The 13,416-nt window shown below is 37.1% G+C and overlaps 1 protein-coding gene across 4 annotated transcripts in view; it reads right to left on the minus strand.

Moving 5' to 3' along the window:
- The window catches only part of TSHZ2 (teashirt zinc finger homeobox 2), a 223,296-nt gene that overhangs the window by 78,938 nt on the left and 130,942 nt on the right, over nt 1–13,416 (minus strand). For 2 of the 4 annotated variants that reach the window (XM_082773180.1, XM_082773181.1), the window contains exon 2: nt 3,697–6,775. In XM_082773180.1, the coding sequence (XP_082629306.1) occupies nt 3,705–6,775 (3,071 nt within the window). In that variant the 3' untranslated portion in view covers nt 3,697–3,704. The remainder of the gene's footprint in view (nt 1–3,696; nt 6,776–13,416) is intronic. The other 2 variants (XM_082773183.1, XM_082773182.1) reach the window with 2 other exon arrangements.

Genomic DNA, 13,416 nt, shown 5'->3' on the forward strand with positions numbered 1-13,416 from the left:
TGTAGAAGCTTTAAACTTGATGGTTAAAAAAAGACAAAGGAGGAAACAGAGAGAAAAACTGTTTATCATTATGACTCATTTTTTTGTTTTGCAGCAGCCTTACTTTCAAATTAGTTCATTTCAGGTAGCTGTTTGTTTACTTATCAGGGTCTTTTAAAAAAGAAATCTCTCCAATCAAGTTGGTAAATTTAACTCTATGGAGACTTATTTCTATAAAAAGTCATAGATAAGACCAGAGAGAGCCTCGGTTACTGACCAGTTTCTAGCCAACCCCATCACCTGAATTTAAAGTGAGAAATAAAATTTTGCATTGTCTTTTCTTCTTGGATCAAGTTAAAAATTCTAGTTCAAATTAAAATAAATAAATAAATAAATTATTATTAATAATAATAATAATAATAATAAATGCTCTTCAAAGGTCTTAGTCAATAAACAAATTAAATCTGATTAAAGCCATGCTCCCTAATGTTCATGGGTTGTCTTTGAAGAATAGCAATAAAACAGTTTTGTAGCAGGTTAAATGAATGAGTATAGAGACATCTGATTGTTGCATATTACACATGATTTTACATTATATTACTAAGCCCATATCAGTTAAAGGAATTCAAGAAAACACCAAAGATGAATATAAAACAGACATGTGTGTCTTTACATTTAAGAAGAATTTATAGTGAATTTCTTATAAACAGGCTCACAGAGGTCTTAGAAATAAAACCATATACATAACACATTTTTCTACAGTACTATCACCGATTATTCATTCATATTTTAACGATAGTCAACATTTTAAAATAACTTTTAATAGTATATTTCATTAAAATATATAAAGTAGTTAAAGTATTTCTCTACTGAGTACACTTTCTACTGTTTTATTTCCATTTATTTCCATATATTTTCTCTACTTTTATTTCTATTCAACTACAGTATTGCCTAGAAGTGAATGCAGATGCATGTGTACATTTTAAGAATTTCAGTATGCTTTATATTTCTTGTTTCTAAATACTGTGTTCTTCTCTATGTTTTTATTCAAATGCATACTGAATCCTAAAATACATGGTATGAATAAGTAAACCCTGAAAATCTCTGTTATTTGATTTAGTCTCCTTGTAGATCTCAGGAAGAAACCATATGAATAAACTCTGGCCTCCACACTTTTAACATAGTCAGAACTTAGGTAGGCTTACAGCTCCAAAACTGTAATAAAATCTTTACAATGCTATCCAAAATACCCCATCATTTCATACAATTTGTGCTATCATGCATACCAACTAAAATTATAGTTCCAGATAACAGTGCTATCACTCTGTCATTGCAATTTAAATATATTTTTTCAAAGGTAAGATACAACCTGCATCTTGATATAAATTAGAAATGGATGAGTATTAAAAGGACAGCAATTTCTGGGTACCCAAAGGCAGGAAGGACAGTACCTTATTTATGTAGTCACATATCACCTGAATAATACCCGTGATGTGTCTGTGGAGGTTATTACAATGCAGAAACCATTTTTTTCCCTCTGAGATTTTTTTTTCTTTGTACTTCTTCCCCAAATCCTGAGGAATAGTAACATGTTTATAAAGGTGGGTGTTTGGTTTGCCTCTTCATAATAACATGGTGCTTTTAAGACCAAATCTGAAACATTTGTCAGGTATTAAGCCATGAATATGCCAAAATAGCTGTTTTATTAATATGTTTGGCAGATAGCTTTTGTTTGATAGTACCCAAATTATTGGTTTGCTCTGATATCTCTTGTGTGAAAACTATGAATGTCAAAGTCTTAATAATCGTTAACTGGTGAGTAAGGAAATGAAATATGGTACATTTTTCCCAACCAATCTCTTGCAATTTTCTGATATTTTGGCAGGTATATTGATTTGGAAGGGTTATAGAATGGTTAGGCAGAAAATCAGTTATTATCAGACAAACAAGGAACATTTATTTTCTGTTTTTGTACTAGATTCTAATGTTGGGTTAAAAATGCCAAAATGAACATTTAAGGATATTAGCATTATTGAGAAAATAAACTCCCTTTGAGTTAAACTGTATTTTGCTGGCTAAAATACGCAGAAGGGATAAATCTAGTCATAGACAGACAGTACATACAAGATGTATGCAAAACTTAAATCTTACTGCACTTGAATACTGACGTTATACTCTATAGTAATAGCTTATATTACCCATCCCAAAGTAACCCTTTGATTAGTGGTTTAAATTATTCAAAAGTAGTCTTTTTATCGAAGCTTAAGTGATGCATAGTCCTTGTGCTGGCTTTGTACACCAAAAGTGTTTTTTAAAGCTTCCTGAATATTTGCAGCAAACAAATGTGAAATCTTCACACAAACGGGTATTCATCCTCAAAGTGCTTGCACCCTCAATTAGCCAGAGAATAGCCACAATAGCAGCTGGCGTAAGTGACAATTCACAACACATCTTTAATTTTGACTGTCTGATGAATTCATTTTCCAAATGTTATCTAAGTAATGAACATGTTGGAGAAAATCTGAATCTGCACATGATTATTCTGCAAACAGAAGCAGTGCCTGAGTTTGCTGGTGAAATTGCTGGGAATGACTAACAGAGCCTTGCTGGAAATAAACGTGTTAGAACAGAAAACTTCTATTTGGACTTTTAGTTGATGTCTGCATATTTATTTAAATCAAGAAGATTCAAGTTTGTGAATCAAGCAAAATTAAAAATGCAAAAATTGTGTGTAATCTGAATATTACATTACATATTATAAACATTGATTGTGGCAGTACTTTGTTTGGTGTATCTTTCAGCAAAAAAAATAAAATAAAAAATACCAACAGTAATGTAAAAGTATCCTATTAACAGGTCTTTGAAATATTAACCTTGTAAAAAAATCTAGCAGTTTCCTCAATTAAGCATCAACCCCCTCCCTCCCAGGTTATACGAAATTTTGCACTGAAGTCAGTGATGTTCCAGGATTGACATGCCCACCAACATGAAACAAAATATAATCACACATCTTCAGGATTAAAAAAGGAATGAGCAGAGACATGATGGAGAGAAAGGTTAAACTGATGCTACAAAAAAGGCCACTCACAATAGTAAATGTTTAAGTAAGTGTAAAATATTAAAATATTTTACAAAACTGAATATCCAAATATTATTGAAAGAATAACCAAACTTCTGGACATAAACTTTTCAATTATTAGTAGATTCTTCAGGTTGGGTTTGAGTGTGTGAGGAACTTGGACTATTATTTTGCTAATTTGACATTTGAATTGTCTTCTTTTCCCCCATCAAAATCAGATTTACAGGTGTGTTAGCACTGAAGGTTGTAATCTTTTGGTTTTCAGTGCGCTTTTTTTTTTTTCTTTTTTTTTTTTTCCATTCTCATTGTAAAAGAGTAGCATTTAGTTGTTGCATTCCACATTGAAGTGCATAGGATGTGAAAACTATTAATTCTTAGAAACAGAAAGAGAGTAAGAACTGGGAAAACAGCTATTTTGAAAATAAGAAGCAACTTTTCTGTATGGGGCAATGTAGTTCTGCATTTATCAAGCTCTCTTCCTGAAAACATTATAAAATGAATGTGTACATGCAATTAGATTAATGAAGCAGCAGTACATTATGCATTTTATAGTGTTTTCCTACATTTCATAAAGTACGAATGTTTTAAGAGGCCTCCTCACAAGGATGAAATCAAAACTCGCTATAGAGCATGCATACCTTAAGAGTTATTCTTCATCCACTTCTGCTACAAATTGTGAATGGTGTTCTGGTGACTTGCTGTGTGTTTTGCTTAGATGAAGTTTTACTGCATGTTTGCTCGCAAATGTCCGACAGCACAACTTACATTTGAACTTAGAGTCTGTGTCCTCTTCTCCAGCTATTGTTTCAGGAGATCTTTGAACTGAAACTCTGGAGATTTCTTGCTCTACCTTGGTTTGCTGCTCCACAGCCAGCCTGTTCATGTCTTTCATTTGGAAACCTAGATGAGATTCTAAGTGGCTAATGTAAGTAGATGGGGTTCGAAATTGAGATGCACAGTCGCTGCAATAAAAGACTGGATGCCCTTTGTCCATGTTTTTCAAAAACTTTGTTCCTCCGGTTTTCCTAAGTTGGTACTTGACGTTTGCCAACCAATGGCTGATGGTGGTCATTGACAGTCCGGTAAATTTTGAAATCTGCATACGCTCCTGTGGGCCTAGATCTGATAATAAATATTTACCTTCGGATGTCTGGAAGAGGCTGGAAGCAAATTGAGCCTGCAAAATGAGGAGATGCTGAGGGTTCCAGTTTGACTGTCTGCCCTTCCTTTTATGCAGAGTGGAGACTTCTGTTGAGACATCCTCAAAGCGTCGGACATCTATTTCCAATTTCATAGATGGGATCCTTGAAGATGCAGCAGGTTTTGGTGTAGTAGCTTTGGGAAGAACTTTGACCATGTCAGCAATGTCAGACAGAGCATGTTTTTGAGGTGGAGAAGTACAGGATTGTGCTTGAGCTGACTCAGCTTTCTTGCCTTTAGATTTGGTCAGGTCAATAGGCTGATCATTGTTTTCAAACAAATAGTGCCTGGACACACTTGCAGGCTTTGGTGGGGTTGGAGTAGGAGATAACACTGGCTTCTCCATCATATTTAGATTAGATTTGTGGAACATAGAAATTGTGCTAGAGCTGGGGCTGGAGTTGGACTGGGGCCGTAAAGGCTCTGTGGCTTTGCCCAAGTGATTATTCAGTACTGACTGCAGGGCACTGAGAGGGTTGACACAAGGCAGCTCAGATGAATGGTTGGCAGCAGCACAACCATTGCTAAGAGAAGCTGCTGTTGGTTCCTTGAGGACTGGTTTTTCTTTTCCACTATCTTCTTTAATTTTGTCTTCTTCTTTCAAGGGGCATGGTTCCATCTTTTTTGGCTCCACAGAGACTTCAGATTTGAGGGGAGGTTCTCTTTCACTCTGACTGAGTGAGGCAGGCTCCGCTTGGATGCCATCTTTAGCATAGTCCTTTTGTACTTCCTCCTTGTCATCAGTTTCTTTCTTCACTTGAGTGCACTGGGCCACATTTGCTGAAATAGGGACCAGAGGCATGACCTTCCACTTTGGAGCTATGGGCCTCAACTTATTGGTGATGGTTGGCCTGATTTGCAGTACTTGGGAACCCACAGGCAAAGATGGCTTAGCTCCCTCTGAGAGCTGATAAGCTGCGTGGATGCTGGGGTATGCACTCCAGCTGGGTGCTCCATTCTGAGCTTTATTGATGGCTGTTGTGACAGTGTTCTCCAAAGACTTTAAAATGTCCCCACCACCCTTTGAACCATCTTCTAAATCTTCTTCTCTGAGGTACTGGTATTTCATTGTGGGATCCAGTGGTTTCTGAAGGGTGTCTTCATACTCTTCAGTTTTTACTGCTTTCTCATCTTTGTTTGCATCATCAGTTTTATCTTTTTTACTTTCTTTTTTTATTTCAGAAGTGGGAGCTATGCATTCTGCAGATGATTTACTGTTTGATTTTGAAACCGGGCTGTCATTGGCTGGTGCTTCAGACAGTGATTGCATTTTTTCCACAGCTAGAGGATCCAGAACAAGTTGCTTTCCTTTCTTTGAAGCTGAACTTGTGACTTTCAAGAAATGGCCAGTAACCATCATGTGGGTCGTGAGCTGCTGCAAGGTGTCATGGGAGCTTCCACACTCCATACACTTCAAAATCTGGGATTTACAGGCCTCAAACTGCCAAGTATAGCTGGCGCCATTCTGGTAGCCATAGCGGTTGTTAGATGACAACTGCAGGTTTGCGTTCTTCTGCGGAGAAAAAGAATCTGAGAAAGACCCCGTTGTGGAATCGGGGGAACAAGGCCTGTTAACATCAAACACACGTTTCTTTGCTGGAGTGACCATTTTTGAAGAAATGGTTGGTACCGGCTCCTTCAAAGGCACTTTTTGGTAATGTTTTGTTTTTATCATATGAACGCTCAGATCTTGAAGGGAATCGAAGGAGTCACCACAGAACATACACTTCAGAACTTTTTGTGCATCTTCCTTGTCCATGTCCTGGAAAGCCCTTTTTCGAGGCTTTGAGTAGCTGGTAGGTCTGTGCTTGTCCTTTTTGTGGTTGTCATCTTGGTAGTGACCTGTTTCATTCATATGAACTGTTAGTTCGACCAGCGTGTCATAGGCAGCACTGCACTGCCGGCACCGAAACCTGCTGGCGCCTGTGAAAACAGTTCCACACATTTTGCTGCTCTGCCTGTAGAGCTGGACGGAGCTGAACAGGTTGGGTTTCGAGACAGGTCTGGAAGGTAAATTCTGTTGTAAGCTTTTTGACAGTGCGTCTTGGTGCCAATCAAAATCAGCTTTGTTCCCTCCATTTCTGTTGTCACAACTCCTCTTTTCAGAGTTAGACAACTTGAAACCCAGCCCTAAGCCTGTCCAATAAGAGTCTGACAGTATGTTGGCATAGACCGCTGTCATTTTATCCATGCAGTTGTGTGCTTCATTCTGGGCTTTGGGATGGGTGCTGGTTTTTGGATCCTGTGGCTCTCTAGAGCAAATGCTTTTAATATCTGTCACGTGGTCACTACCATCACTTAATAGTGATTCATTTTCTGCATCCTGGTTAGATATATGACTGACAGGGGAATTCTGGTAACTAAAGTTCCCTTTCTGCTCAGGACCCACATCGTGTTCCTCATCCGTGCCAGTGTCATTGCTGCCCTGGAGGTGAGCAGTTGAATTGTTGTCATCATCATCTTCTTCCTCCTCCTTTATATCTTCTTCTTCCTTTAAATCTTCCTCTTGGACATAACCTGAAATGTAATGTCAATATATGAAATAACTTGCTAAAGGAGAATGCTACAGTTCAAGATTTCTAGTTTCACCGTGTTTTCTTTACTGGACTTCATTTTAATCTACAACTTTATTGCTTGTTACTTCTGGAAGTGAAAAAAAAGCCAAATGATGTCTCTTTTTGTGAAGGTTGCTGCATTCTATTGGCAGATGATCATAATTCTTTATAACTGCCAGAGATTCTGAGTTAATAATTTTCCTGTCATGGGACTATAATTCTAACTGTCCTGTAATGGGACAGTTGGAAAATTCATATGTAAGAATTTAAAGTTTATTCTAAAAGCTTCAATTCTATCAAATTGTTTTTAGCCTCAGTGAAAGGAAGGGTAGAATTGGCAAGAAATAGAAGAAAAATAACTGCCATAATCTTCCTGGTTCATAGAATCATCTAGGTACAGTAATCTTTTGCCATTTGATCACCTAAAAAAAGCACTTTAGAACGTACACAAATAATTTAAATGTCAAAATACAACATTTGAAAGCACTAATAGGCTTAAGTGGAACTCTTTTGTTTGTAAAAATAATGTACTGTGTGCCATAAAAGCAAATTGTGCTTTGATAAAAACACGTACATATGTTTCAGGGCAAGAACCCTTGGAAGTTACAGAAGAGTATTTAGATGTGACAGAGGTAGACCAAAGTTAACTGTAAAACTGGAAAAGTAGAATAAATCCAGAATGATTTTCTTTGACAAATGAACTATGTAATTAACTAAAATGAACTTGATAATATAAGAGTTGTAAATTTTTAAATTAATTAAGGATTTTTTTTTCCCCCTGGCCCTACATCAGTAGTACTTCTATTGAAATTATGGGAGATAACCTAGGTAGAAATAGACTGAAGAATCAGAAAAGGGGATCCTTAAGGGTGAACCATCTCCATTGCAGTCACTGTATAAATTCCCATCAATCCATCACAACCAACAATTCACTCCCAGAAGAGATGGAGCAGTAGAACTGGTTCAGACATTTTTTTTTCACAAGATTCTTGAGTAATTTTTTTAACAGCCATTGCAAAGCTGCTACACGCAATGTAAGCAGCTGTTGAAACAATTCACTGTTACAGACAGCTACTCATCAAAACCAAGCACTGATTTCAGAAGCACAGGTCTTTGCAGGAGATACTTCGATGTGCTCTTTCAGGTAGGAGCCAACACTGTAGTGCTAACCCTTGGGATTGCACGGCAGGGGTACTTTGCATGCTGAAGACCTAGCTTTTTGTGTCAGGTAATTTTGTAAAACCACAACTCCAAAACTCCCCAGTTAAAGCTGTCCTTAAAAGTAACAAGGCAAAAATAAAATAAAACTCTACTAGCTGTAATTGTGAGGTAAGACTAAATCATAACGTTAAAAGCTCAGAAAGAACAAGGCAAATGAACCTAAAAGTGTTACTTGTTTAAAATCCAATTCCTTCCCAACTTCTAAGAAAAGCTAATGAATGGCTTTTTGAAACCTGGCTTATTTTGACATGCTGAATTTGATAATCTTGTGCAAATTATATTCTTACAGCAAATCCAAATGGAGGGGCAGAAAAACTAGAAACATTTTTGTTAACATACAGAAGAGGCCTTTCACATTTTTTTCATCTTTCAATTTTCCAACCTACTTGCATTTAAGAAGAACTGGGAATGCATCAGACCCCTTTTAACAAGAGTTTATGGTCAAGCCAAAGAAATGAACCACAATAGTTTCCTGGATTAACCTGCAGCATACAAAGAGGGAAACAATGGCTCTCTCTGTGCTGTACTAAGAGACCCACACAAACCATCTTTCCTACACCATTCCCATAGTTTTAGGACCTGTGCAGATCCCAACAGCTTAGAGCTGGGCTTGACTTACTCCAGGCAGCTTCATGACCAGAGGTATAGGTAGCAGTAGTGGCTAAGAGCAAAGGACCTGGACACCATCTTAACAGGAGGAAATAATGATCATATTTGGGAGGAATGCTATGCACTTCAGGAGATGCTTTCAGCAAAGTAGGTAACATTAAATGTTGTGTTAAATATTAAACCACTATGTCTTTTAGCAGTATGTTGGGGTACAGCAAATATTAGTAGCCCCATTTACAGATGATCAGACAGTAAAGACAATACTAAGAGTAAAATATTTATCTCACCACCCTGAATGTCTTCCCTGATAACAAGATAACACTTTCCATGTATCCCTTTCTAAGCTCAAATGTTTTTCAGGGGGACATGGAGAACGGAGGGACATGGAGGCGGCAAAACTCCTGCACGTCACGAGCAGTAACCTTGTTAAACAAGCAGCATGAACTGATGAGCAGGACTGACATGGTTCTCGCGGTGTTAGAGATACTGCACAGCGTAGGTAGCAGCACTGGCCCCTTGCCAGGATGTATCACAGTGCCAAGCATATTACACCCAGCAAAACAAAAATAAGGAGGGAATTCAATGAAGGAATCAGACAAAACAGACAACAAATAGCATTCACACAGTTTTGGGTCAGTGCAAATTTGATTCTCCATTTCAGCACCAACTCTTTGAATATTATTAACCCATTTTTCACCAGAAGGTTTTTTTTTTTTTTTATTTTGGATGATACATAGAGCAGTTCCTTCTCCACCATATCCTTTGTCCTTCTAAATGGATTTAGTAGAAAAAACAGAAGTACCAGACAGCTGCACATCCCCCACAATACAGATAAAATTTTCTGCTTAATTAGGCATTGACATGTTTACTATAACCTTTACAGAAGAGTAACTCGTGCTGAGAAATCCTCTTTTTTTGTCTGCATAACATTCAGACATAATCTTATGATAGCAGTAAAATAACTTTTTAGAAAGCATTGTCAAAATTTCACAAAATCATCAGTCAGGTCCACTTTAATAACATCTAAGGGTTCTGGGCAGCTTTGAAAGCACATTTCAGTATCCTACTTCTAAGATCATTCCTGTTTATCTAAATGATTTAAGTTGCTGTGGGCATTTTAAGGACAGTGGAGACCTCTTCTGTGCAGAGAACCTAGGGTACAAGAAATGCCTGTCACCTTCCAACAGTGTTTTTTTAGTAAGATTTCATTGCATGTAAAGCTTGATATGAATTAATGTAGCTATTTAACAGAGATAACATTAGTGTAAGTCAACTTTGCATTATTTATTTTATAAGCCTTATATAAAGGGTGTCTTAAGTCTTTACACCCACTTGCTTTAAATGCAGTGTCTGTAATAAGTAGCATAAATTTTGCATGTCATACTGATGTCCATATAATAAATTGTTGAGTGACCTGTTCTCTTCCCACCAGTTCTCCCCAAGGCTTATTCTGACATTCCAAACCTCTGAGTTGATCATATATAGCTGTCTTATGGAAAAAATAAAATAATATATATATATATATATGTAAAAGAAATCCAAACTCCGTAACCAGATGAATGCTTCCTCTTTTTCCCATCTGAGAATTTTTCCCACCAATATTAAACAGGCCCAGTCAGAGATGGGAGATGTGCAATGTGCAGTCCCAAAGAAGCAAGGGACTGAAATTTCACCATCTTGAAGCCTGGACAAAGCCCAGGAGCTTCAGAACATAGAATGGAAGCAATTTCTGGCTTCCTAAATGGAAATACAGTATTTGGTTTTAGTGCTGATTGATCCCAAGACAGTGTATGTCAAGATCATGACATAAGTAAGGATAATATTATCGTATGGATAATAACCATAAATGCAATTCTCAAATTTTTTTTTTTTTTTTTTTTTTTTTTTTTTTTTTACTTCCCATCATGCCTTTGTGACTGGATTCATTGTAACTGAAGCAATCTACTTCTCTAGGACAAGGGGTGCAGTAAACAGCTGATTCTTTATTCTTCAAAAGAGTACATTTTCCTAGATATTTCTGGAATATTTCTACAAAGTATCTAGAAGAAAACAGGTCTAGTCAATACACCTGCATTTTTTTTTTTTTAAATTAAGTGTCTAAAAGTCCATCATGTTTACCTTGAAATCTTGACCATACTACATAGGCAGCCCTGAGCCAAGCTCCCAGTGATGTTGAACCCAAAACTGACTTTCAGGCCCTTGTACCCCAGAGTTGCCATAATTTGCACCATGTTATACGTCACTTCTGAACTTAAACTTTAGAGTGTGAACACGTCTTTCTTTTTTAAAGTGTTAAATTTTACTGTTAACTTTTCCACCAGTGGATGTTATTTTCAATCAAATTTGCTCTTTTTCCACATAAAGAAACATTTATATATATATATGTTTCTTTCCAAGACTGGAAAATTTATTTTCTGCCAAGAGAAGGGACAGTGAATCATTGTCCAGAACAACACTGCTAATCCATGTAAAACCCATGCACCATCTGCACTTCTTCATATATATATTCCAGTTTCACTTGAAATAACATCATTAGTAGAGCAATCTCACAGTGCTATAAGGTGATCTTGTTTCCTTCTTGTCTGGCTTCAACTCAAACATCTTTTTGTGTTTGGCAAAAGCTGTTTCTTTCTCTGAAATATTTCATGCAGATAATGGATAATGACCACTTCTCATTCCTTTTTCTCAAAAATGTCTAACTACATTAGCTACTCAAAGACAAATCTTAACCTGGCTCTTTGTAGAAGTTCATTGCCGTAGATTCATCACAGTTTGAAAATCAACTGAAGAGATAAATTGGCAACTGAAGGGGAAAAAAATCCCTACTCAACTGCATAACTCTTATATCAAAGGCATTTTGGAATTTAACAGGACTAAAAGCAATGCAGCAGTCTGGAAATGTGATGGAATTCCATGGAAAGAACTCTCAAAACATGAAATTTGTGATACGAGAGTAAATGATATAATTTTAGAATATTTTAGACTATGTTAAAAATTTCTGCACCAAGGACCTAACTTCCTGATAAGTTCTGCCATATGGAAAGAAAACACAGAGAAAGGTTACCATTCTCACTGTGGAGGGAGCAGAGAGAATCTGAATCATGGGTGTCAGAGATGAAATGAGTCTGTCATCTGGTCTAAATGTCCTGGCAGTGTGAGGTTTATTCCTAAAGGCCTGTGCTTCAGCATCCTGAGGAAGGTTTTAGACTTTCCTCAAACCCCAGACAATGTTGAACATGCTCAACTGTCTAGCCTGCTAACTATTTTGGATAATAGGAAAGTATTTGCACATTTTGCCTCTATACTTTTTATTACTTTTTATTTATTTATTTTGCCTTTTTTTTTTTTTAGAACATTTTTAGAACTCTGTTTGTAAAATAGTTAAAACAGCTTGTGCATAAATTTGCATCTCTTGCAGAGGAGGAAAAAAAAAAAAAAAAAAGATGCACTAGCAGCAACTGCTGGAGGATAGAAACAACCTCTGTGGTGACATGCTTGCAAAGCACTGCCGATGAGGAGCAAGGAAATACAGCTCCAGCCCCTCTTGGAGTGGCTTCTGCCATAACTGAATTTTAACACACAAAGGCAACTCCATGGAGCCATAACCATTATTTATATATGATGCTGAAATGAAGTAATTTGGGGCTTTCATTTTTTTGTACTCTAATTAGAGTTGTATTATAAAGTTTTCTATTAAATGTCCAATTTCCTACTAGTTAAGAAGGCAAAATACCCGCTAGCTTCAGTGGGACTTTTAGCAGCACAAAGGAGAAAAGATTATGTCTTTTGTACATTGCGTCCTACACAGTCATGAGACAAATGAAAATGATCAGTGGCTGGAAGCATATGTGCAGTGAACTGGTTTGCGAGCTACCTGTAAACGTGAAGCAAAACCAATAATAAGACAAGAAAAGAAACAAACAAAAGGAAGGCTGGAAAGAAAAAAAAAGAAAAAAGAAAAAGAAAAAGAGGTGAGCTAATGCATTCTGCTGAACTGAATCCATGGAGAGGAAAGAATGACTGTGGAGTTTTTCCTGAAAATTTTCAAAAATTTCTCCTTAAGGACGAAGTTGTTTGCATAGTCAGTGATTGCACTGATTAAAAAAACACCTTCAGTCCCACTTGCCTTGCCCTGCATTCAGCCAGTCTGAGGGGCTGAGTGGCCGGGTGCTAGCTGCTCTAGAAACGGATGGAACCACATGCTGAGCCAATATATTTGGTCCCTCACATGAAGGCTTTACAGTATAAGTGAATAATTTGCATTTGGTTAAAAGCATCTTTGTTTGCTATTTTCTACAGGGCCTTGGAACTTGCAATTTTATTATTTCAATCAGCTGAATGTGTTTGATATTCTCCAGATTGTAATTTCGCCAAATTTGCTTGTTATGAAAATTATGACTCCTAGCATAATTTGAATGCAAAGCGCTGTACCTTCATGGCCACTTGCTGTGCACAAACACAAGACCCACCGCCTGGCCTCGGCTGGCACATCCACCTGGGAAATCCTTGTCCTGGCCTCACTGGGCAAGGTTTTAGACACATACCAGGGAGTCATTGCAACACCACGACACCAATATGAATTGCATGTAATTGTTACTAGACACAAAGGGGGCTTTCCAAAACGCAGTTTTGTCCTGAACAATTAGAGGAACAGAGTAGCAGTAAATATATTTTCCTCATTAGTCATTTTAATTGCACTACTATAAATCACTTTACCTAAGAAAACAAAAGTCTGTAACTTTTGTCTCTCTGTGCCTTTCTTTAGTGTTCTCC

The sequence above is a fragment of the Aythya marila genome (assembly GCF_965140915.1).
Source record: "Aythya marila genome assembly, chromosome: 16".
Taxonomy (NCBI): Eukaryota; Metazoa; Chordata; class Aves; order Anseriformes; family Anatidae; genus Aythya; species Aythya marila.